Here is a 27,127-nt window from a genome sequence, read left to right as displayed (position 1 = left end):
CTCAGATATAGATGACACTTTATTTATATGTAAAAAAATTACACCTCAGGACTTCTTTTCTAAAAAGTCTTTTAACTGTAAAGTTCAAAATGAAAAGGTTAAAGGGGCAGCGTATAGCTTTTTAATTTTGTACATACTACAGTCACAGTTAATTTTTTAAACTGCAAAAAATATACCTCTCCTATAGTAAGAAATGCATGACCTTTCGTAACTGTAGATTTAAATCACATGATGGCATCAAAAGTCAAAGGAAAGTAAGTCAACATTCTGAAATAGAATATTTGGCTTTGATGTTACATGAGTACTGTCTCTGACCACTTCCCTCCCTGGTAATTCTTCCTTAGATATATATAATAACTCAACAGAGAATTGTTTCGCAGCATTGTCATGGAAAAAGAGAGAAGTGATATGGGCTCTTGTAACTAGTCTAAAAATGATCTCTCATGATCACATATTTCTGATTAATAATATTATCATTACCTACCTTATCTAAGAAACAAAAGTGCCATAATCTTCTGGGATCAGATAATTTATATAATAACCGTTAATCTCTTCTGGAGCACGTAAGCGTCAGTACCATTTAAATCTCAACCTCACTTCTAAAAAAACCCCATGAATTCAAAGAACCATTGAATGTTCAAGTGATTAAATGTCGAGTGATTGCTACATGCAAACAAGATGAAGAACTCTTAGTAAGACCGTGGCTTTTACTTGAGAGCAGGGCTTAATTTAGACACTTTACACAATATAAAAAGGATTTATCTGATAAAACAGTCTTATTATGGACTTAGCCACCATCTCTCACCTTTTGTCCCCCTTCACAATACCCCCACTTGCTAAAACCACCATTTATTTACTAGTAATGTGGTAAATCTGAAGCGTCTAAATCTATTTCAGATGACAGTTTAGAAGTGGACAAAATCATTTAATTTCAGGTACAATGAACTTAAATGTCACCTTCATCAGTAAAGAACATTAAAGTAGCTGCTTCAATTTTTGAAATTACTGTTGCTCTTTTTCTTTTTAAGTTTCAAGAGATCACAGTTCTATAAAACTTGGCTAAGAAGCGTAGGACATTAAAAAGTTCTTATTAGAAAATGTCAACAATCTCAATTTTCTGCCAGATGGGTTGATTCAATCAGGCCTTTTGCAGCTCAGAAGAGGGGAGGGAATGGAACAAACACCTTTCCATTCTGTGCGAACAGCTATTTGATTCTTTTATTGTCAGTGTTATACTGGGCTTTTTCTCTCCACAGGGCAGAAGACCTCCGGGCTGGCCTCACATTTCATTAAAACTGGACTCAGTGGGGCATGAAAGAGCATTAGATGCGAGGTGGCAGAAAGGTGGTAACTTGTGGAAAGTACCAGGCAGAAAGCAGAGGCTTTTCTCCTTTTTGCTAAGGTCATGGACACAGCAGGGGTGAGGGACAAAATAGTAAATAAATAATATAGAACTATCCCTACCCCTTTAAGATGAAGAAAGCAAAGCAAAAGGAAGTAGCCACAGATGTCATTTGTACTTTAAAAAATACCAAATTTCCCAAAAATATATTAGGAATTTAGAGAAGAATGAGGAACTAGAAAACACTTCTTCCTTTCATCAGGGAAAAAAATTATAACAAAATTAAGTCACAGCAATGGATGCTGCTGCATCACGATTTGTGTCCAGAAATACCACTCACGGAAAATGACATCTTTTGTCAAAAGGTAGCTCTCTTCAATTCTGCATAGACGAGAAAGAAGCCTTTTCATGCATTTGCTCAGGAGACTAATTCATCTTTTAACAGCAACACCCCTTGAGTCGGCTACTACTTACACTTGTTATGGAAAATATCACGCTGCCTTGCTTTGAGTAGAAGGAGAATCATTTGTACCATTATTTGAACAGTTTACTCAATTTTTCATAAAGCCTAAATGAACTAGAATCCGAATCTTTTCCCATTAAAACCTTGTGCTTCATCAAGACTAGGACACAGGACTAGCAGAACAATTAGTATCAATTTGTAAGGAACTATCACTTACAGAATTTGAATTCGGACTTTAACTATTTAGAATCTTCTATTTAACATCTTAAAGCATTCCAAACTTAAAATGCTCCCACTACGGTGGTTATGATTACAGTTTCATTTTTTAAAAAAAGCCTATTCATGATTGATATAAAAGATCTGTCCCCAATAAGTTAGCTAAAATCTGTTAAATATAAATGGGTATAGTAAGATCAGGGTCAAGCAGAGGTTAAAGACCTCTCGAGCTTTGGTTGAGGTCCCAGAGGTGAGCCGTGGACGTCACGCTGCTAATGGTTAATGGCACATCTTGTCCTTCCGATTGCCTCCCCTAGGAATACTTATTCAAGTTGAAAAAACCAAAATAGTTTTTCCCTAGTACATGAGGTAACACAGAGATCCCTCTTTCTGACTTAAAAACAAACAGACCAAAAACCCCAAACAACAAATAAAAAGCCCTGAGTTAACAAGCAAACTTAACAAAACAGTCCTCCATATCTTCTATTTTCAAGGAAACGTGTATTGACTACAATTTGGAGGGAAAATCCAAATCATTTCAAATTCATGGGTTTACTGCAGGGACCTGGCACACTTGTCCAGGGCAGGTTAGCGATTTCTGACGTGGTAGAGACTCAGTGGGTCATCCTGACTAGGTCTGAGAGGGTACTTGAGACACCACAAAAATTAGGGCGCGGGGGGGGGAAATCCTCTTAATTATCTGAAGAAAAGCCCATGCTTTCTCAGAAGCCAAAGACACATGAACTCCTATTCTACATAATAAACACTGATTTTATGTTTCCACATGACTTTAAAAAACAAACAGAACAAGGTAAGTTTGTACGGTTTTTAAGACTAAAGTAAGTAATCTCTAATCTTAGGAAACTCAAAACAAAGGAATAAAGGTAGACAGGTAAAAGAGTATTCTTCAACTTTTCTTCATTGCACAGGGAAATCCCCCTAAGTAAGAATAAGAAAATTAAGTAAGTCGGGAAATATTTCTTACTTTAACTGTATTTCCCTTAAAGCTACATTTTAATATTGATGTAGGTTTCATACAATTCAAAAAATCATCAAGATGTTAAAAAGCAGCCTTAGATTTTATGTGATTCCTTAATTACCATGATGAACCCTTGTCAGTTTGGGCGATAAATGAGTGCTGTTATGGTTCTGAAACTTCACGTCTCAAACCTTTAAAAGCAACGAACGTTTTCTAATTGTGATCCTGTTTAACACAAAGATACGAGCAAACCTCGTTTCTTCCTCCTTTAATAAAGCATGCATGTTTACCGAACCTTTAAACCACACTTTCCTTTGCCATTTTTCATAAACTAAACTTTTATTTTAGCATTTTTAATAGCAATGCCGTTAGGTTATTATGAGGACAAGGCTACTTTTCCACAAACCACATTTTCAGCCCCCAAAGGTTGAATTTTCAAAAATCGGTTTACTTATAAAAAAAGACTTGCAGATTTATAATCTACTTCTTATGAAAAGAAATGGATTTTTGCACATAATCATTTATAGAAAAAAAATGTATTTTTAGAAAAGTTCAAATTTATCGGTATGAAAATATACCTCACTGAAATATACTTACTTATAAAAACATACTGCCTTTGCCATGTGAAAATCTGGTGTTCAGTTCTCTAGATTTCTTGATTAGGGTTTTTTTCTGAGCTTCATCAAACCGATTAACCTTGAGATCCTTATCACGGTCAAATGGTATTCTTTCTTGGGGCTTATTTTTATCTTCAGCAGCCTTGTTCTTTAATTTTTTATGATGAATGTCCATAAGAGATTCTGATCTTTTTGATTCCTGGGAAACGTAGAAATAAAGAAGAAAGTAGAAATAAAAATCTTAGTTTGTATAGATTATTGACAGAATATGATAGTGAAACAAAATAGTTAAGTGCTAATGGTGAACATTACAGGGGGCTATTTACAAACTCCAATAGGTTTTCAGAATCCAAGATAGCATCTATGAAGAACATTTATATCAGAGGCTAATTCAATTCAACCAAAGCAAAATGAAGACATCTAGTAACTACATACCACACACTCAAAAAAAGAGCAAGACACAGAAGAAATCAATGTTTAAACAACCATAATGAAAAGCATTGTGTGATGTATCAAAATTCAAGTACAAACCAAGAACATGGGTGAGAAAGAAAGAGCAATTACATCCTCACTTGGGAGCCTGATTACAGCTTCATGGATGTACTAGTCCGTGGAGCCTACATGGATGGGTGATTAGGAAGGGAAGGGGGCTACCAGGCTGAAGCAAAAATAAGGACAAACCAGACAAGTAACGGCACGGAGGAGACACAGTCCAAGGCCTGTGCAAGACATGCTGCCAGATGCCCTACACTAAGAGAATTTTCAGTTTTCTGTTCTTTCTCTTATCTGCCCCATTTTCTTTCTTCTTAGTTGGGGCAAGTGTTCACATTTTCACATATATCTAGTAGAATGAGGTCTGAGCAAAGACAACTGGTTTCACAAATTAGAGATTCATTATAGACATTTCAGTATTGATTAAAGATAGAATGACCCTGGATGAAAGAAGCAGGGAGTGGGATACAGCCTTCAGAGATAAATTTTACCAAACATTGAAAAAATTAACACCTATCCTTCTCAAACTACTCCAAAAAATGCAAGAGGAGGCAAGGCTCTCAAGCTCATTTTGTGAGGCCAGCATTACCCTGGTTCCAAAACCAGACAAAGACGTTACCAAAAAAAATTACAGGCCAATATCACTGATGAACATAGATGCAAAAATCCTCAACAAAATATTAGCAAACTGTATTCAGCAATACATTAAAAAGATCATACTCCATGATCAAGTGGGATTTATTCCTCGGATGCCAGGGTTGGTTCAATATCTATAAATTAATGAGATATACCACATAAATGAAATGAAGGATATAAATAATTTCAATTGATCCAGAAAAAACATTTGACAAAATCCAATATCCATTTGTAACAAAAACTCTCAGCAAAGTGGGAATAGAGGGAACACACCTCAACATAATAAAGCCACACATGACAAACTCACAGCTAACACATCACACTCAAAGGTCAAAAGCTAAAAGAGTATTCCTTAAGGAACAAGACACCACTTTCATCACTTTTATTAAACTTTGTATTGGAAGTCCTAGCCACAGCAATCAGACAAGAAATAAAAGGCATCCAAATTGGAAAAGAAGTAAAACTCATTATTTGCATATGACATGATACAATATATAGAAAACTCTAAAAATTCCACAAAAAATAACTATTGGAACTGATAAATGAATTTAGTAAACTAACAGGATACAAAATTAATATTCAGAAATTGGTTTCATTTTTATACACCAATAATGAACTATCAGAAAGAGAAATTAAGAAAACAATCCCATTTGTAATTACATTAAAAAAAACCCCACAAAACCTAGGAATAAATTTAACTAAGGAGGTAAAAAACCTGTACTTGGAAAATTATAAGACATTGAAGAAAGAAACTGAAGAAGATACAAATAAATTGGAGAATATACTGTACTCATGGATAGGAAGAATTAACATTGTTAAAATGTCCATACTACCCAAAGTAGTCTATAGAGTCAATGCAATCCCTATCAAAATACCAATGGCATTTTTCACAGAACCAGAACAAATAATCCTAAAATTTATATGGAGCCAAAAAAGATCCCGCATAGCCAAAGCAATCTTGATAAAGAACAAAGTTGGAGGTATCACGCTAGCTGCAAGGCTATAGTAATCAAAACAGCATGGACTAGCATACAAACAGACACACAGATCAATGGAACAGAATGGAGAACCCAGAAATAAATTCACACCTACAGTCAATTAACCTATGACAAAGGAGGCAAGAACATACGATGGGGTAAAGACAGTCTCTTCAATAAATGGGGTAGGGAAAACTGGACAAACAAATGCAAAAGAATGAAACTAATCACTTTTTTACACCATACACAAGAATAAACTCAAAATGGATTAAAGACTTAAATGTAAGATCTGAAACAATAAAACTCCTAGAAGAAAAAAGAGGCAGAAAACTCTGACACTGCTCTTAGTAATATATGTATATTTTTGGATATGTCTTCTTGGGCAAGGGAAACATAAGAAAAAATAAACAAATTGGACTACATCAAACTAAAAAGTTTTTGCATAGCAAAGGAAACCACCAAAATAACCCAAAGCCAACTTACTGAATGGGAGAAAATACTTGCCAATGCTAAGAGGTTAATAGACAAAATTTATAAAGAACTCATACAACTCTATACCAAAAAGACAAATAATCTGATAAAAAATGGGCAGAGGACCTGAATAGACACTTCTTCAAAGAGGACACAGAGATGGGACTACAAGAAACCACTGGACTATTATAATCAATTTAAACAATTCAAGGTCTCAAATTTGTTATGAGAAAAGAAATGAACTGTTACATCAGTTCTTTTAGTTGTACTGTCTGGTTCGTGCCACACATGATCAAACTAGTGCTAGTACTATAAAAAAATAAGAAAAAACCCAGAAGCAGTCAGTTCATGAAGCCAATTCACTGAAGCCAATCCATGTACAGATCAATTTGCTAAGGGGTCAATTTGCTGATTTACCAAATTTAATCATTTAATGAAAAATGTGTGTTTTATAACAATTTATAAAAGCCAGAGCCATTTATGTTGAATGGGATGGTTTTTTAGTAGCTCTTGAAAATTTATGCTAAGATTCCAGTTGTTCAGTATTCCTTTTGTCTTCATGATAATATTTTTAAAAGTGTTTGACTTATCAAGAGTCATAGGGTAGTTTAGTCTTAAGACTATGTTAATATTTTGAAAAGTATATCTCAGAAGTAACCAGAATTTCAGCATGAGATTAGAACCCCAATTTTTTTTAATTTTTATTTTTTAAGATTTTATTGGGGAAAGGGAACAGGACTTTATTGGGGAACAATGTGTACTTCCAGGACTTTTTTCCAAGTCAAGTTGTTGTCCTTTCAGTCTGTTGTGGAGGGCGGAGCTCAGCTCCAGGTCCAGTTGCCGTTTCTAGTTGCAGGGGGTGCAGCCCACCATCCCTGTGGGAGTCGAACTGGCAACCTTGTGGTTGAGAGGACGCACTCCAACCAACTGAGCCATCCGGGAGGCAGCTCAGCTCAAGGTGCCGTGTTCAATCTTAGTTCCAGGGAGTGGAGCCCACCATCCCTTGTGGGACTCGAGGAGTTGAACTGGAAACCTTGTGGTTGAGAGCCCACTGGCCTATGTGGGAATCGAACCAGCAGCCTTCGGAGTTAAGAGCATGGAGCTCTAACCGCCTGAGCCACTGGGTCAGCCCCAGAACCCCAATTTTTTTGATGTATTTTAGAGTCAACTGCAGACGTCATTACGTAGACCCCTAAGTACTTTATCACGCATTTCATTAACTAGCGTTCAATATTTGTTTATAATTTTTTCTTTTAAGGTAAATTTACACACAATGAAATGCACGATCTTAATACTACATTCACTAAGTTTTACAATTCAACCTTCTCTCAAAATTTGGAACAATTCCATTCCCCAGAAAGCTCTGCATGCCCCTTTCTAGTCAATCCCCACGTTACCACGCCAACCACCACTATTCTGATTTTTGTCCATTGTAGATTTATTTTGCTTATTGTAGAGCTTCATATAAATGGAATCAGAGTATGGATTTGGGTAGGAAATCTTGTGTAAGACATTTTTCACTCAATACAACGACTTTGAGATTCATCTGCGTTGTCACATTTACTTATATAATTTGTTCCTTTTTATCGCAGAGTGTACTTCATTGTATACACAGTTTGGCTTTCTTTTTCTCTGATGGACACCTGGGCTGTTCACAAATTTAGCTCTTAAGAATAAAGCATCTATGAACATTGTTGTCCAAGTCTTTCTGAGGCTATTATGAATAAAGCATGTTCAAATCTTTGTGTGGACACGTTTTCGTTTGTCTTGTATGCAAATATACAGGGGTGGAGCTGCAGAGTCACAGGGAAGGTGTATTCTTAGTTTTATAAGAAATGCCCATTTGGAAAAAGGCACAGCTTGTGAATTTTCAACTATTCTTTTCTAACATAACGATCATGACTCTAAAATTTGCCTCTAAGTACCACTGTATATTGCTTCCACACATTTTGATATGCTGTATTTTTGTATCATTCAAGTTTAGGTATTTTCTAGCTTTTGTTATCATGTCTTCTTTGATGCAAAGTTTAAACTTTGAATTTTTCTAATTTCTAGTTGTATAGGGCTTTTAAGTTTTCTGGATTTTAACTTAAATTCCTAGTGGTCAGAGAATATGGCTTGAATAATAGTGACTCTTTCAATTTTGTTACGGTGTGACTTTTGAGCTTGTCAGTTTTCATAAATGTTCCATGGGGATTGAGTTTTTGGTCACTTTCCAAAAATGTCCCAGGTGTGCGTCACTGTGGTACTGGTCTACCTATGTCCAGTAAGTAATTCTCACTACAGTTTTCATGTTTGTGGAACTTCTTACTAATACCTTGGAAACAAAACAGAAGGTAATTTTCCTGAACACCTTTCAGGGCTCAGTGGGTTCAGTGATTACATTTATTCTTTGAGCTGAAATACCAGTTGTTCCCCTACCTCCACAAGTGAGAGAATAGAACAAAATGATATGAAAAATGAATACTGATTGTTCAGTTTATAAATTTATATTGAACCATATTTTAAAAATATTTTTTCTCCCATATTTAAATCTTTACATCAAACATTCCAAATCTGCTTATAATTTCAAAATGTATGGACTGAGGCTCTCTAGGAGTTCATGGGGTTCTTTGTGATCACATGCTACTGATCTCTACAAATTAATTTTCTGATACACGACTTAAGTAAAAAAAAAAAAAAACACACAAAAAACCAAAAACATTACATGAGATACATTAAAAAGCACTATATAAAAGGATTTTATATAAATATGTATACACAATAGAGTATTTTTCAGGACAGATGTATAGTAAAAGAGATAAAGAGGGGATATGTAAAAGAAAGAGAAACAAGAAAAAGAACAAATGAAGAGCATTAAAAGACAGAAAGAAATATAAAAAAGTATATGATCATAAAGTATATGAGCCTATTTTATTCCCTTGACTTACATTGTATGAGGATACCTGCTCAGCCAATCTCTTTTCCCTTCCTGATAATACACGTTCTTCATCCTTCTTATTGAATGACTTCTTTGCTTCTTGTGTCTCCTGAGGAACAGACACAGATAACACGTTACTGAACCATATAATTAAAAGAAAACAAAAAAGAAATACTAGTATTTTTACTCAGATTGAGTAATCAGAGACTAAACAAAGTCAGGCTTGTTCAACCTCTTCCGACTAGAAATGTTAATATACTTGATAAGAGATCTGTTAGTGTTCTAAGATTTTCCTGAAAAAACCAAGAGGGGGAAAAAGAAAAAAACCCAACTCTAGCCAATCAACTAACTGGAAGAACCACCTATGTCTCAAACTCAGAGATGAGTTTGACAAATAATAATGAAATATAGAAGAGAAAATAAGGCTTACAAAGAAATCGTGTATTAGTTTTCAAAACTTGGAAAATCACTATTGAGAGAACAAATTATGAAAAAGAAGTAAAGGGTATACTGGTTGAAAAAGAAGAAATAAAACCATGTTTATTCATAGATGACAAGACTGTCTACATAGAAAATTCCAGTGACTCAACAAAAAGACTCCTGGAACTAGTAACCAAGTAGAGCAAAGCTCCAGAATACAAGGTCAATATACAAAATATAACAACAAAGAACTGGAATTTGAAATAAAACAAACAACCATTTACCACGGCGCACACATAAAAATGAAGCATGTAAACTTCCAATAAAATTTAGTTAAAAACAAAAAATTCTAGAGCATATAGTGCCGACCAGGAATGAAGAAGGCCCACATAAAAACACTGAAAACCACTATTCTCGAAGCATATTTTTATGTTGTTGATATTTGCTGAAGAAAAACAGTGAGGCCCTTATATAATTTTTATCTCAATAATTGGCTGCAACAACATTGTGTTTAATAAAGTACATTAAAAACATAGGAATAGCTCCTTTCTTACTTTTCCATAAAAAATTTCCCAGAAAACTGATGTGTCTACTTGTAAATATTCAGAGAAAAACGATGTTACGGTAGATGGAGATAGAGACCTAACTATTTAAGAGTTAACAGATCTAGTCAAGACTGGGAGATGAGAACATAACAAGTCTTATTCAATTAATTTATGCATCACACTTCTGTTTCTCTCTAAAGAGCAATTTTACTTCTTTCAGGTAATGTAGGCCGAGTGAATGTGAGAACATTAGTCATATGGGAGATGTATGCTGGGGAATCAAATATAAACAAGTAGGCTGAAGTGGTGGACACAGCCTATCAAAAAGGAAGATCTGTTACAAAAATTAAAAGTTAGTCATGAGCTTTACATAGGATCAAAGCACCAGAAAATGAGCAGCTCTGTGAAAGTACATAGTGTGGACCACAAACACGATAGGTCTGTTACCACATGCTGTAATACATAGCACCACATCCAATTTGAGGGGTGTTAATGATCCCTTTATGAGTCCACTGGAAGTACTGAACAAAACATTTCCAGCCCTGAAAAGAAGGATGAGATCTAAAGAACTCGGTCATAGGGCCTCAGATCACTTATGTCCAGATCGTACTGCTGCGTTTCCATTTGTTCCGTTTTCCTGTGATATTTCCCTCTGAACAAGACTCCCTGCGTATCTGCCTGTAGGTGGACATCTACTCACCTACAGTGAGGAACGGAAGGGCAGAAAAACATGCCTAACTGTGGGGACAGATAAAAGGTCCATGTAAGCAAGGGGATTAATTGTAGTTTCGGAGACAATCTTAAAGGCTAAATGATAAAACAGCAGTAGTATGTTATTTTTACAAGAGACCAGTTAAGAAAGATTGGACAGGCCTTCCAACACTAGTCATTCCAAGGTGTGGCCTACGACTGTGCCCCGACTATCTTCTGTTGCCTCTTCTGCCCCCATATGTGTTGGTTCACCTCATTCTCTACCAGAACTCTTAGATTTCCTTTAATCTTCAGGGTGAAAGGCAACTTATGAAGTCGCTACATATTCAGGGTAGGGTGCTAAAATGTGGAGACTTCAACAAACCATCCACATTTTAAGAATAACACTACTTCACAAACAATTCTCCAGTAAAATGAAAGCTCCTTAAGGAGCCTTTTCATTTTTCTATTACTACCTGCAAACAACAGAATGCCTATGCAGAGTTTATAGTTACAGAACGAAAACAGAAATCCTCATAATTCTAGGTACTAATGAACAAGATAAACCGAGTGAGGGGAATGAATTCAGTGTGCAATTAAGTCAGAACCGACAAAGCTATAATCATAAGGTGCCAATTAGACAAGTATTTAAGATTTGAATGGGACATGTTAATGGAATTAAAGCTTTTGGATGGAGTAAATATAAGCAGTAGTGCTGGGGACACTGGTTTAACTCCTAGTTTACAATGAAATATTTCATAATAAATAGAAAAGACTTCAAGAGAAGAAAATTTAAAATAACAATGTATTTTATGTATATATTTTTGGGTATATACTTTGTAAATTGTTTAATATATTCCATTCGATATTTGTATATATTGTGAAATGATCCTCACAGCAAGCCTAGTGAACATCTGTCACCATACAGTTACAATTTTTTTCCCTTGTGATGAGAACTTTCAAGATCCAGGGTCCTAGCTACTTTCAAATATGCAATACAAATATTAGTCGCCATACTGTACATTATACCTCTACAACTTACTCATTTTATAACTGGAAATTTGTACTTTTTGACCCCCTTCACCCATTTTGCCCATCCCCCACCACCACCTCAGGCAACCACCAATCTGTTCTCTGGATCCATGAGCTTGTTTGTGTTTTAAAATTTTTTTTAGATTCCACATAAAGTGAGACCATACAGTATTTAACACTATTCATGAAGTGTTTCTTGCCTATCTTGACAGTAACATGAAGCTCACTGCACCTGAGAGAGTGAGTCTCTATGTTTGGTTTAACTATCTATGCTTATCTGTGGCTTTGGTTTTTTTCAAGATATTTTATAAGATACACTGTCATGGAGATAGTATGATGTTGTATAACGACCAGTTTTCGAGTTTCTGAGTCCAAGAAGTTAAAGCTGATCCAGAATGGAATTACTGTTCATCACTTACCAGCACTGTAATTCCAGAAAAGCTGACCTCATAGAGGTTAGCTTCTCCTATAAAATGAAGTCAATAAACCCATGTCTCCAGGTTTCCTGGAGATTTTAAATGAGACAATTGATTGGGAAATAGTAAGCAACTGGTGTCACTTTCCTTCCTTATAATTCTCCTTCAAGAGGAAATCTGTATTTCCCCTTTGGAATTATAATTTGAAAAATAGTACCCTTACATAATTTTTTTCCTTGGATTTTCAAAACGGAGCCAACATAGACGGAAATACGTGAACAAACCCTTTCACCTTAGCTTTCCTTTCCCTGTCAGTTGGAGTATCTGTCCAGACTGATCGATCTCCAGATTTGTCATCGGCTCTTCTCTTAAAAGTTCTGGGCCCAAGACCAAAGTGTTTCAATTCCGGAGGAAGCTCAGTCATCCACGACTCCCTTGTAATTGGTTTAGAAGAATCCTTTAAGAAAAATAAAAAGTTTAAAAAAAGTAGCCTGGAAAGAATAAGAGTGTGCATGTGTGTGGTGTGTGTGTATAAAATACTTCATAAGTGATTATGTGTCTCAACTGAGGCTTTAAAATTAGTAACAGACTTTAAGACAAAAGATTTAATAGAAAGATGTTTTTGCCTTTTCATTTTTCTATATACATTATAAGTATTTTCACCTTATTTATTGTTCTTTTGACTTTATTTTTTGCTATACAAAAATTTTTAGCTTTTGGCAGCCAGGAAGCTTGAGAGATCCGGGCCGACCGAAGACTTAGGATCTCATCGTCCTCCCAGCCCTTCGACCCTCCCCCGAAGGTTCTCAATAAAATGGTTTGATTCCCCACCCCCCCAAAAAAAAATTTTTTTTAAGCAGGCAAACTTGCCAGTCTTTTCCTTTTATAGCTTCTGGGTTACCCAGCTCTGAAATTTTCTTCACACACACACAGACACACTTTTTAAATGTTTCTTTTTAAAAATTAGATTTTTAATGTAGTCGGTCTCTCAGAGTAAAGTATATTTAAAACTTACATCATCTCCTTTCGTCAGTTTTTCTTTCATTCTCTGGGCCCTTTTCTCAAACTCTGTTGTCACACTATAGTTAACCGGTCCTTTTGCAGGCATTGGTCCAACAATGTTCTCATCTTCACTGCTATCTGTTTCCTTTTGAAACAAGACATTACCTTTAAACGAAGAGCAGAGCTGCAGGTTGTAAAAAATGATCCTAAATTACTTAAAATTTAGCTGAAACTGAGTACCTAGAGACAATAAAACAAAAAAAGCAAACAATGTACTGCTGAGCAATCACTGAGTGACGAGGACCTTTCTAGTGCACGGCACAGAGCTGACAAATATGGCGTGTGGATTGTCCCACCTCTCCTCCTATGTCCATGGCAGACCTCATTACATCCTTTCGGCTCTTCCTGATGGACAAAGATGTGACCTCACAATTCTTCTCAACCTGATATTCTAGGTAATCATTATCGATTGGTCAGAGATGATATAAGTTGAGACCATTTGCATTCCTGGCACAGAAAAAGCTTGTTGGAATAAGATGCACACGAGAGAGACATTCTTGGAAGCTGTAGCAGCTTTATGATTCAGTCCAGTCCGCTGACACAGAAGTGCTGGGCTGTTCCTCACAAGTGCTAACCCGAATGAGTTCATGGGATTCCCAGAGTACCTCAGAGTACCCCAGAGTACTCCAAAGATATAACAGTATTGTAATAGTTGAATTCAATTTGTTCTCAGTAAATCATTTTAATAAAGGGTTTTTATGTGAGACTGAGGGTTAGATGCTATACACAGTAGGGTTTAAAGCAGTCCTTCCTCAAAGATAAGATACATTAAGAGGAACGATAAAACACATTTGTCCTCCAGCTCCGACAGGCAGCTTCTTCCTCTTGTTTTTCTAACTTCCAGGAGGATCATTTGTACTGTTCACATTTTCCCCACTAACCACTCAAAGGTAACTTTCCATGAGTGGTTTCTTCTTTGAACCCTTGTAAGTGATTGCTATTGGTACAAATAACTATGGCTTACTTGTGGCTTACTCTGAATCATTCTCCTTTTCTCCCTCCCTCTCTCCCCCTCCTCTCTCTCTGTCCCTCTCTCTCACCCTCCCCCGCTTTCTCTATCAATAATTATGGACTATGGTATGCGATGCCTAATTTGATCCTAACGAAACTGTGAAATGGCATTATTATTTGTTTTCTTTTTAAGGAAACCTAGGTTAATATTTCGAAAGGATAAACATCTTATCCAAGGTTATAAAACTAGTATCTAATATTCAATATTAGATATGCTAATAATCCAATATTCTAGAATACTTAGAATATTCTTAGAATACTCCAATATTCTACGATCAAGGCTACCGTAGTATTTTTTCTACTTACACTGCAGTGGCCCCTTTTGTTTTATTTCAACAGTTAATGATTTAATTTCAAGTGTTTATATCTTAACTCTATAACAGTAAACGCTTTGATGTCAAAGACATTATCTTAAACAGATTTTAAACCCTGTACAATTATACTACTTAGTAACATGAGAAGATATAAAAGATACAATGAACATTTAAACTATTAAGAGACACGGTATCAATACAGTATTGATAATTAAGATGATGGGATCGATCAGCTAATGGTATTTTTTACTTCCATCTAACAAGAGAGAGTTTTATGAAGGGAAATTTTAGCATGTCTTAGTAGGATAATGCCTAAAATTTTTAGAAATAAAAATCGCTTAGGATGTTGGAGACATAAACTAAATGGTTGGATGGGGGAACAAACAGGAAATCAGGTAAAACACTGAGAAACCCGAATCACAAACCCAAATCAATCTAGGTAGTAAATTATTTGGGTGTCCTAGATGAGTTAATTTTTTTTTTAAAGGTGAGTTATGTTATCCAGAAATACAATAGAGATTACGCACCCTGTTTGTTGGTAGTTTGGGCTGCAGAGTTAGACAGACCAAGTTTCAAAGGCTCAGTTAGCCACGTGACCTCACGCTTGTTATTTAACCTTTCTAGGCCTCATTTCTGTCTTTCAGATGGGGACTGTAACAGCTTCAACAGTAACTATTCTCTTGCTGAGAGAACACTGGTTTTGCTCATCCTTCTTGGAGCCATGCTCTTCTCAGGAAACCGGGACCTTCCCTAACTCCTGGGAAAACGTTGGTAATTCTAAGCCAAACACTTTGGTTTCGCTCCTTTTGAACAACTAGTTGACTTAGGAACGAACAGGTTTATGAGTCCATGTGGCCAAAGAAACATGAGAAGAGGTCTCCAGGAAACACAGGAAGGTTTTCTTCCCTTTAAAAAAGGGGCACAGGGGCACAGGACAGGGACCCATCCCCTCCTATGTCTGGATGTTTCTAGCTGCATGGGAATCTGAGAACTTTGACAGGCTTCTTGGTATCACAAAAGGGTCAGCCTAAGAGGAATTCTCATGTCATGGATGAGAGAAGACGGAAATAACAGCAGCCCTGGACGATCCATTAAGCGGTTAAATTAACAAACCCAGGAATGAATGACCCTACCTCCCGATCTCTTATTATGGAACACATTTTCCTTATATGGGGAATATAGATTATAAACCCACCAGGAAATTATATAAACAATCTATCTGCTAACTAAGGAGGTTAAGACGAATTTCCATTTTGAGTTGGATTTCCTGTTATTTGCAGCTAAAAGCCTTCTAGCGGAGACACCATCCCCCAGATGACTGTTTGGATTAAATTAAGTTTATGCAATTATGCAAATATAATTAAGTCATGCAAATATCAGTTGATGTTCTTTGCAGTGTCTAGTTTATGGCAGGTGTTCAACAAACGTTACCCATTAGTATTATCATGTGTGTCTTAATTTGGGGGTGTATGTTGCGAATGAGACTCTCTTTGCGAGGAAAATATGAAAGCAAGAAAAAGAAGTGTCTTTGGAACAAAGTTTAAAGGGAAACTGCAAAGCAGAGAATTCAGAACTAAGCGTACCTTAACAGGTGTACCATGGTGTAATCTCTACCCCCCCTTTTACCCCTCCTGTGTTGCTAAGAGAAGCTAGAGAAAGTAGAGGAGATGCCAGCTAGGGAGTTACTTACATAAACTACCCAGCTGCAGTCCAGGTGAGTTAGGACAAAGTTTCACGTGTGAGTCAAGTTGACTCATTATTCAAAACTTTTATTTTGAAAGATGTAATGCCAAGACGAGCACAACAAACACCCATGTATCCTCACCCAAATTCATCAGTTGCTAACACTGTACCACATTTACCTTTCTCTGTCCCTGCCAACCTCCCGTGAGGCAGACAGACTGCTGGACAGACACACTTTTCTGTGTGTGAATCATTTGAAAGTAGTGATAGAGCTTGAAAAGGCCCTAGACCGAAGCAGACTTTCCCAAGGACTGCTTTCATCTCTCTAGTACTCTTTGCAGACAGAGCAGTGCATGGAGGCTGTGGGTTTAATTGGTGGGCTCAAATCACTCTCCCTGCCCGAGTGACCTGAACCTACAAGTGTCCCCGGGCCCACTCCCCTAGGGCTTATGGCGGTGCCCTCTGCTGTGGAACTCGTGTTTACTGCTCTGGCTTTAGATTCTCTCAATGTTATCAACACCTGGGGATTTCTCTCTCTTCCTTTTAAGCTTAGCTGTGTAGTACTGTTGCTGCCATCTTATTTCCCCCCAGCATTCCTCTGTGAATGTGGTGGGCAAAGCCTAGCCTGAACATGTCAGCTCAGTCTCCATGCAGCCGGAAATCCGTCCTCTGGTGCTTCAGTCCTGTACTTAACACCCTTGCCAGGAAGGGTTCCTTAGACTCGGTGTCAAGTTTTCCAAGTCACTGGCATAGCATCAGTGGGAGGTGGCAAATGATCAGAATTAGTTATTATAAATTAGATACCTACCGTTCTAATTTATCCTTCCAACAACTCTGTAAGGGAACAACCTGCATGCTACTGATATGAAACTAAGTTTGATAATGAAACTAAGCTACTAATAATGAAAGTAAGTTCAGCCAGGATTCAACACTTGAGTGGTCTGGCTGGCCTACCATGTTTCCCCGAACATAAGACCTAGCCAGACAAGCAGCTCTAATGCATCTTTTGGAGCAAAAATATAAGACCTGGTATTATATATTATATTATACCCGGTCTTATAGTAAAATTATACCAGGTCTGACATTAATTTTTGCTCCAAAAGATGCATTAGAGTTGACTGTCTGGCTAGGTCTTATTTTCAGGGAAACATGGTATTTCTCTCCCTTTCTCTCACCCTTCTTCTCATTCTCTCCATTCTAACCACATTGGATTTCTTTAACCCTAATTTCCTTCCTCTCCACATTTCTCTGCTTTCAAATAAGCTATCTGTACTCTCTGGAACAATCTTTCCTGCCCTTTTTGCTGAGATAGCTCCAACTCATCAATCTTCAGCTTAGACATTTTCTCAGAGGAAAGGACTTCTCATTTTTTCAGGTTGGTTTATATTTTCCTGTCATGGTTGCACTACATTTTGTCTCACCTTCTGAGTTCCTCATATTAGAAAGTACCCGTTTAATGTATATATTCCCCACTACACTGTAAATGTGATGAGGGCGAGGGCTGTGCCTGACTTATTCATTCGTTCAACAAATACTGTGAATACGAGTCCTCCACGGACTCACCTTCTTGTGGGAAAGGTCAGTAATAAACTAAAAGAAGCAGTAAAATAAATGGTAGCTTAGGTAGTGATAAGTGCTATGGAGAAAATTAAAGGAGGGAAGGGGATAGACATACAGGGAAGCGGAGTTAGCAATTTTAAATTAGGAGGTGAGAAATGACCTCACTGAGGTGACAGTCCAGCGAAAAAAGTGCAGGTGTGGCAGGACAGCCACACAGACATCTAGGGAAGACCGCTTTGGAGACTCAGCAGGTATAAAGGCCAGAGGTAGGAGGCAGCCTGGTGTGTCTGAGAAGGTACAGCAAGGGCGCCAGTGTGGCCAGGTCAAAACCAGAGCAGGGTCAGGGAGCTCGCGGAGGCCAGACCGCAGAGGGCCGTAGGACTCAGGCTTTATGCAGAGGAGCAATGTGAGGTTTTGAATGTGAGTGCCATAACCTGACTGCGTTTCATCCAGGCCAGTGCAGCTGCCGTGCTGAGAAGAGGCAGTAGGGGAACAAGGGTGAAAGCATGGTGGCCAATAAAACAGGTAATGTACGATGCTGAGTTGGACCTGGGTGGCAGCACAAGCGGCTGGATTCTGGATGTCTTCAGACGGTAGAAACAACAGAATTTGTCGACTGATTTGTTCCGGTCGACACACAGATATGCCTGACACACTGTAGTAGGTGCTCTACTGTTGACAGTATGAACAAATGACCTGCAAGCTCAAAATCTTAGCCATGGCATTGCATTTCCTTTACTAACAACTGCAGTGTAACTGCTGAGTTCTCAGGAGACAAACATACAGGAAGCCACGGAGGGTAACAGAATGAACAGGGGCTTTCAAGTCTCAAGAACCGGGTTAAGCCTTGGCTTTGGTAAGTGCACACTGTGCCATCTTGAGTAAGTCACCGAACTTCTCTGGTTTTTCGCATGGGTAAGATGTGGATCACATCTATACCGTAAGGCCGTGGAGAATATAAAAATCATATCCACATGAGGAAAACGCATTACCAATTATAAATCTCAGCTATTGTTGAAGACCTGGCTTCTAACAAGGAAACAGTCTTCACACTTGACTCCAAAATCATTTGCTCTATATTTTAATAAAATGACTTACCCACCAGTACCTGTTATACAGACGTACCAGAGCTAGGTAGGAGGAGAGCTAACGTCGAGGTAAAGATCATTGTTGAAAACTTCCCCAGCTTTCTCTGTTCCGAGTCAAATCACACCGATTTCTTAACATTTTCATCATGTTCTATTTTCTAGCACTCTGAAGCTTCCTTTCAAGGATCAGAAGCATGAGTAGATAATACCCTGCCAACATCACGTTATTTTCCTGACAGAATCTCAGGTCTATGACAAGTTTTTGGTTTCATCTACTTATGCTGCGATCCTAAGTTAATCTGAATATGACTGGGTCTTACACAACATGTGACTCGAATGACTGCAGTTATTACTGTGTAAAGCTGAGTGTGCCACATCTTATCCATCTTGTCCTTTACTTGAAAATTTTCCAAACCTCAGAGTTGAAATGTGATGATACTTGTTGTCCTGGATCATCTCTGGCTTTGTCACTTTTCTGTGTAGATTTGATAAAACCAGGTGGCAACGCAGGACCTATGATAGGCCTGAAAAATAAAATGTACCTTTATCATTTTCTCTGACTTTAAAAAGCAGTTTTCAGATCTAAGTTCACAAAAATAATAAAAAGCCAGATAATGACAAGTGTTGACAATGAGAATTTTACTTAACATATTCTTTTAATTCTATAACCTAGTATTTTTCCACTTAAACATCTTTAAAAAACTTAATTTTTGCATTTTTACTTTCTGTTTGTTAATCAACGATTAGATACTAAACCAGTAATTCTCAATATTTATGGCAGTGGCGTATACCCACTTCCTAAAAGAAGTGTGTTAAATAAAAACATATATATAATTTTTATTTAAAATAGTTCTTTTAGGAAGTCTTTCTTTTTTTTCTTTTAAGTCCGAAGATGTTTTTCTATTTTGAGTCTTGGCTTTCAGTTTTTTGTTTTTTTGTTTGTTTTTTTAAACTTTTATTTTAAGTGTGTTTTTCCCGATGCATCAGCTCCAAGTAACTGTTTCAATCTAGTTGTGGAGGGCGCAGCTCACAGTGGCCCATGTGGGGATCAAACTGGCAACCTTGTTGTTAAAGAGCCCTCTAACCAACTGAACTAACCGGCCACCCTTGACTGTCAGTTTTAATATTCACTGTCCACTGAAAAATACCTTAGGGGAACTATAATTATAGTCAGAACTACTTAAGTTTAAATTGAGCTCTAAGGTCACACACAGAACATGCGTACAATGGATGTCAGCAGGTTATGGTGACACGTGCCGAGGTGGTACAAAAATCAAAGCATTGTCCTCACCAATAATCCAGTGACAGCATGGATGTGGACAAGAAAGAAGGGAGTTCATCTGAGACCCACAGAAAACAAGAACGGTGCCGTGCTAACCACACTGCAGCCACTGCACCTTTCTGCTAGAAGGAATGAAAACAACCCTGCCTGGCATATGTCACTGCATTTTCCAGGTGAGCAAAATAATGCTGAAGGACAACACAAACTAGTAAGTGGCAGAGCTGAGCTGGAGCCCTGGTCCACTTGATGAAAAATTCATTTTCTTTCAAGCTGCTCTACTGCCACATTCTGAGGGAACTGTCATCAGTCCAAAAGGGAGAAGTGCATAAATTCTGGGTCTTAAAAAAAGAGAACACCTTACTTTGTGTAGAGAAAAAAACCAAAAGGTATTTTCTAAGGTTCATATTTCTCATTCATACTTCTAAGGTTCTTCATCCTTTGTTTCGTACCCAAGTGCTTTCCAGAGATGTTACCACGCCAGTATTAGCAACCAAGATGGTTCTGATGTCCTACGCTGAATTTTCTGATTGTTCAGTTAGAGCCTCAGACAGGCCTCCTGGCAGAGGAGGGAAAACAGCACTGGAAGTCAGGAGGTCCGGGTGCTGATCTGAGCCATTGCATAACCTCTGCTCTTGGTTCATAAACCTCTCTGGGCCAAAACAACTCTGTGTATGAAAAACAGGGCAGTCTGGCATGTTAGGAAGATCATACCAGCTATCATTTATCAGCTGTAAGGAAGCACTACTTGGGTTTTGCCTAATTTTTAGCAGGTCTACAAATGCAATTACAGCTTAACTCTCTGGCCTCAGGGAATGTGAGGACAAAATTATTGATACACAGACTCTTAACATACACTAAAGGAATATAACCACGGCATCTCATGGTTGCAAAAAAGGTTCTGCCAACACTGTATGCTACCACACATATATTTTGTTACTGCCAAAATAGAATTCTCAAAAAAGAAACTGCTATACATCTAATAATTCATTTTCTTAAAGGGAATATTATATCCTTAGCAAATTTTCTGTAAAGAGCCAGATAGGAAACTTTAGGCTTTGAGGGCCACATTTGGGTCTCGGTCACATACTTGTATATGTTTTTTAACGACTCTTTAGAAATCAATCTTAGCTTGGAGGCCATACAAAAACAGACAGTGGATTGCCTATTCCTGTTATTTGTGAAACTTAGGAGCAGACAAATGTGATGATAAACTCTGAATATAAAATGAACAACAGCCCTTTTTACTTGTTCTTGCATATTAGTATATAGTGTTATGAATTAGACAATTTGGTGTGTAATTTCATATTCAGCATTTAAAAATTTTACAATTCCAGGAAGACAGGAATCAATATTTACTATGCCCTTACTCTGTGTCAGGCCCCATATAAGATATACATTCATGTGTATGTACATAAATATGAAATTTCAATCATAATTCTGTAAGGTATGTGCTGTTATTTTATAGATGACAAATTTGAGGTTCAGAGAAGTTATTCAAATTGTCTAATTTGGCACATAGGGATTTGTTTCTTCTATCAATAAATAATTAAGAAAAAAGCCTGAATCAGAAGTCAAATACCAGGGTTGTTGGCCTCACGTCTACCATTTACTTTGTGTGCAACCTTATCTGTTTAAAAAAAGGGGGAAAAGATATGGTTCTACCTAGCTCATCACGAGCACTTCTGTGAGTACAAATAGGAGATGTGGAAAATTTTTTATAAACTATGAAAATGTCATACACATATAAATATTTTTATTATAGGAAACTTTATAATTATTTTATTTAAATCATTTTTATTACATGATTTTCAAATGTTATATAAAACATAAGTTAAAAAAGAATGTCAGACATCTCTTTAATGAATTAACAGAGACTAGTTGAAATGTTTAGAAAAGACTGGCCTTAAACATTACACATTATCACCTTGGAGGAGAATCATCTTGCTTTTTAAATCCGGGAGGAAGGGCTGGTCCAAAAAACCCTTCATCATCGTCGTCGTCATCACCTTGATTTCTCCTCTGTTTTCTGAAAACACAGTAGTGTAACTTTATACATATACGTCAACACTTTTTTCCAGAGAAATTTTAATTTTTAAATGTAGAAAAATTTTAATTTGTAACTCCAACTAGTTGTATAAATACTGAAACAATAATCTTGCCAAATAAAAAGCGAATACACAGTCAGCCTTCTAATCTTTTCCTGGAATTTATTTTTGGCCTATAATGTTACACATTGATTTTACTTCTTTATAGAAGTACTATATCAATTTTCTATATATTCTGTGGTATTCAAGACTCCACTCAATGAAGCTTCAAATAATAGTCTACTTGCTGGATGTTTTTGAGCAAAAAGTTTGACTTTGGCTTTTAGTCTCATTTAAGAGTTTTTACGTTGCTATTTCTGTCCCAGAATCTTTAAAATGCATAAAAATACTTGCTACCCAATAACAAAGAAAGATTTGACATCTTATTTACATGGACCTGTGGTAATGCTAGGTTAGAGGGAAATCACTCATTTAACTTAAACGAAAAACGTACACTGCATACACAATTTTTAAAAAGAAATTGTATGGTTTATTTAGAATAGTCACTTTAATAATGCCTTAAGGAAAAATTCTTTCTAGGAATTTTATTGAAATTCTAGGTACGCCCACAGCTATGTCCTACTAGACTACATTTTTTTGTAGAAGGCATAGTTCACAAGGAAATGTCACAGGAAATGATTTCTTCCTGTGCTGTGTAAATTCAGTTGTGACATCCCCTTACTAGCCATCTGTCCCAGACAGTGTATTCTAGGTTTGAAGCTTAGGTTATCATTTCAGTAAGTGACTGACCTTGCAGTTGGGCCAGTGTCGTCTTCTTCAGATTCTTGATTTCCTTCTTCGTACAAAGAGCTACTGTCCTCATCGCTGTCTGATGACTCTGAACTACTGCTTTTATAATCAGGGGGTAGGGCTGGTCCTGCAACTGAAGAAGATGCCTCATGTATGTTGTAACTAGTCACAACTGTCCCAGTGAGCTCCCTCGCTGATATTCTGTACGTTCTTTTCTGAAATTCACAGCACTGGCTGCCTATCATTTGTTACGGAATTTAATCTCATTTGCTCCTGTTTTGTGTACAGTGGTTTTGTCTTTCCAACTCCAGGAAGGCAGACCCCAAGTCTTGCATAGTATAACGGAGAGATTCATAAAAACTTTAATACCCAAACCTGTAAGTCTAATAATAGCATTTAACTTCCCTGACATCTTGTAATCTTTGCTTCGGTTGAAATTTTGGTTGGTACAACTGCTGAAACAGTTTCCATGAAATTATTTTTCTTACAAACAGTATTTGATAGATAATACGTAATGGAGTGAACTAAACAACAAATTTGCCATTCTATATTCTAATATACCAAAAATCAAAACTAGCCATTCTAATTTCTAACTGGTCTCATCCCTTCTTCTGGGTCCACTCAACAGAGAGACTTGCTGTCATTTTACGTCTCAGCAAAATTGCAATGCACAAATGTCTATGCAGTGATGCTGAAATTCTATTTCCATACTCCTAAGCTTGGATGCATATCAGAATTGCCAAAATCTTTTTCGTTTTCCCCCTTTCTTCCACTTCACCCGCTCCCCTCATCTCCGGTTTAAGCTGTGTTGTTTCTCAGTCTAGTTGTGTAGGACACAGCTCCCTGGCCCATGCCGGTATTATGAGCCTTGCGCTGCCCCCTGTTGAGGCAGTCGGTCGCCAGTCGTTGGTTGGCAGCTCACAACAGCCTGCACATGCCGACTTCCAGCTGCTCATGGCAGCCCAGCTCCAGGGAGAGCCGTTGTTCACAGTCTCAGCTGTAGAGGGCGCAGCTCACTGGCCCATGTGGGAATCGAACTGGCGACCTCCGCCTTAAGAGCAGGGTGCTCCAACCACCTGATATTCCGGGCCGCCCCAATCTTTTAGATTCTGGGCTATTTCCCCAATGACCTGACTCAGTTGGCCTGGAAATATGATTTTCCAAAGAGCTTCCCAGGTATGCTGTTGATTCACAATATTAACAAAAACTTAAAAATAATAAATAAAAGAAAAACTACGTCTTGAATTCTGATGTGTCTTACGTGCATTGACCTATTTAACTTGGACAACAGCTCTATCAGGGAAATATTAATTCTATCTTACAGATGAGAAAACAAAGGCACAGAAAGCAACCTGCCAACGTCACACAACTAAATAGTGGAGCTGGGATATGAACGCAGGAGTCTGATTTCAGAGGCTATATGTACGCTAGACAACATTCAACAAGATGTCAATATCCATCCACCCATCCAGCAAATACTTATTGAGTAAATACTTCTAGACAAACAACATAACAAAGAACATAAAAGGTGACTGAGTATGTGGGAGGGTAATTTTAAAGACAGTGGTCAGGGAAGCCCTCTCTGAGAAGACATCTGTAGGGAGATGACAGTGGCCATGCAACAATCTGAGGGAAGAAAATTCTAGGAGGACGAACAGCTAGTGCACAAGTTCTGTGGAGAGAACAAGACTGATGTGCTTTAGCCCAAAGGCCTGTGTGGCTAAAGCAAAGTAAGCAAAACGACAAGATGAAGCTGGACGCTACAAAGGCGCCAGACTGCGTGCTCTGGAGCCAGTCTCTGGCTTTGCATTTCAGCCACTTACTAGCTGTGTGACTTGGATGTTATTTAACCTTCCTGTGTCACACTAGTGACCTGTACAATGTTAGTAATAGTTCCAAACTCATTGTGCTGTAGATTACATCAGTTAATATAATCAAAACACTTAAGACAGTATCTGCTATACAGTAAGTACTCAATAAATGCTAGTATAAGCTGGGGTAAAGAGTTGGGCTTTTAAATACAACAGGCAGTCATTGGGAGCTTTCAAGTCTGGAGAGACATAATCGGAATTACCTTAAAAAACAAAAACTGTTCGTGGACAATAGACCGGATCAAGAGTAGGGGAGATGAGTTAGAAATCTGATGAAAAAATGGTCTGATGTACAACATACTTTGCAGGAAGGGCAAAAGAAGGAACAGGATGAGTCTTAGGTTTCTCGCCGATTGGCTAGCCAGGAGGATGGCAATGCAATTCTCAGTGTGGGCAAGCCAGGAGGGGAGGTTTGGGGGGGGAAGAGTCAAGAGCTTGTTTTTCGCATCTTAGGTTTAACACGCCCATTGATAATTTCAGGGATACTATCAGTGGTACTTGAGTATATTAGTACACAGCTCAGGGGAGAAATCAGGGCCAGTTTCAGAACCACTGGTCTATTCTAAAATGTTTCCCATCCCCCCTGTGTGTATAACTAGAGAACAAGTGCTCAGCACACAATAAATTGACTTAAAAGCCCAAACCAGCAGGACCAGTGGCAGCAGCATCTGGAAGCTGGTTAGGAATGCTGAATCTCAGGCCTCACCCAGCTCTCGGAATCAAAGCCTGCCTTTTAACAAGATCTCCCGGTGATTCAGGTGCACAGACAAGTTTGAGGCGCCTTGCCACGGAAGACAGAAAGGGGGTGACCAAGTGTGCTGGTTTGCCTGGGACTAAGGAGCTTCCTGGAAGTGGGATTTTCAGTGCCAAAACCGGGACTATCCCAGGAACTGTGAGGTTAATCCAGTCTTTGTTTCTCAACTTGCAAAATGTTTGTGCAACACAGTAAAATCCTGAAAGGGGAGGGAAGAGAAGGAGGGACAGTGCGTGAGATACTGAAGGACTTTTAAGAATTCCATATTCCTTCTTGAAGATTCCGATTGGAAATCACTACACTGGGTAAGTACTGAACTTTTCCTACAAGAATAAAATTTCCGTGCTGCTAAATCAAATGGAACTTTTTCAGTCTTCATCTTACCTGAAACATACGACTATGGCTCACTCCCCTAAAACTGTCTTTTCTTCTGGCTTGTGATACCCCACTCTCAATTGTGTCCTGTCTTTTGGGCTGTTCCTCCTTTCTCCTCAACTAGCTTACCTTCTGCTAAACCTCCAAGTGTTAAAGATTCTCAAAGCTCAGTCTTAGGTCCCATTCTCTCCCCCAAGTGACCCTATTCGCCCCCCAAGTGACCCTATTCGCGCCCACCTTTAATGATCACATACTGTGTTTCCCCGAAAATAAGACCTAGCCGGACAATCAGCTCTAATGCGTCTTTTGGAGCAAAAATTAATGTAAGACCCGGTCCTATTTTACTATAAGACCAGATCTTATATAAGACCAGGACTTATATTAATGTTTGCTCCAAAAGACGCATTAGAGCTGATTGTCCGGCTAGGTCTTATTTTCGGGGAAACAGGGTATATATAAACACATTTGTATGTCTAGTCCAGAACTCTCCTTACGTGCAAATCTATCTCCCTTTCCACGTATATCTCCTTACAGTGTCACCCAAACATGTCACACTAAACACATCCATCACTATACTCATTACTTTTATCCCAAGATCTGACCTTCCTCCAGCTGTTTCGATAAATGCTATCAGCATCATCCAGCTACTTACACCAGAAACCTGGACGTCATCAACCCCCCTTTCCCTCTTCATCCCTGATTCACCACGGCCTGCTTATTGCACCACGTAACTCCTAGGTCTTCCAAATCTTTCCACTTGTCTCCACAGTGATATGCGCCCTCCCAGGCCTCCGACCTTTACTCAGAGAGCAAGGCCGGGCCAGAGCAGGGGCGGGCGGGCTCGGCGAGCAGGGGACGCGCGGCGGCTCACCGGGGCTGGGGTCCCGCTCCTTGTCCTCCGCTGTCCCGAGGGCCTTGAAGCCCGGCGGCAGTGCTGGGCCGATCAGATCCCTCGCCATGCGCGGCTGCGGACACTGGGAACGCGGGCAGGTCTGTCCTCGCAGAGCGAAACCCACCCGAATCGCAGCCCGCGGTCCGTCGCAAATGCTGGAAGCTTTTCCGGCGCCGACCAATGAC

General features: G+C 38.3%; 1 protein-coding gene across 2 annotated transcripts; it reads right to left on the bottom strand.

Moving 5' to 3' along the window:
- GPALPP1 (GPALPP motifs containing 1) lies at nucleotides 1-27,126 on the bottom strand. Of its 2 annotated transcripts, none has more exons than XM_081045981.1 (9): nucleotides 26,922-27,126; nucleotides 23,051-23,177; nucleotides 22,141-22,242; nucleotides 19,350-19,458; nucleotides 13,232-13,363; nucleotides 12,509-12,673; nucleotides 9,124-9,222; nucleotides 3,598-3,816; nucleotides 1-2,960 (listed from the first exon to the last, which is right to left on the bottom strand). In XM_081045981.1, exons 1-8 carry the CDS (start codon nucleotides 27,007-27,009, stop codon nucleotides 3,598-3,600), a joined length of 1,041 nt encoding a protein of 346 aa, XP_080902107.1. In that variant the 5' UTR covers nucleotides 27,010-27,126; the 3' UTR covers nucleotides 1-2,960. The 2 variants fall into 2 exon arrangements, with proteins under 2 accessions (XP_080902107.1, XP_080902106.1); XM_081045980.1 differs by having other exon boundaries at nucleotides 23,051-23,183; nucleotides 26,922-27,111.
- Between the last annotated feature and the right edge of the window lies 1 nt (nucleotide 27,127).

This window comes from Rhinolophus hipposideros, assembly GCF_964194185.1.
Source record: "Rhinolophus hipposideros genome assembly, chromosome: 4".
NCBI lineage: Eukaryota > Metazoa > Chordata > Mammalia > Chiroptera > Rhinolophidae > Rhinolophus > Rhinolophus hipposideros.
The sequence above is the reverse complement of the archived record's forward strand: the minus strand, read 5'-3'. Positions and strand labels throughout refer to the sequence as shown.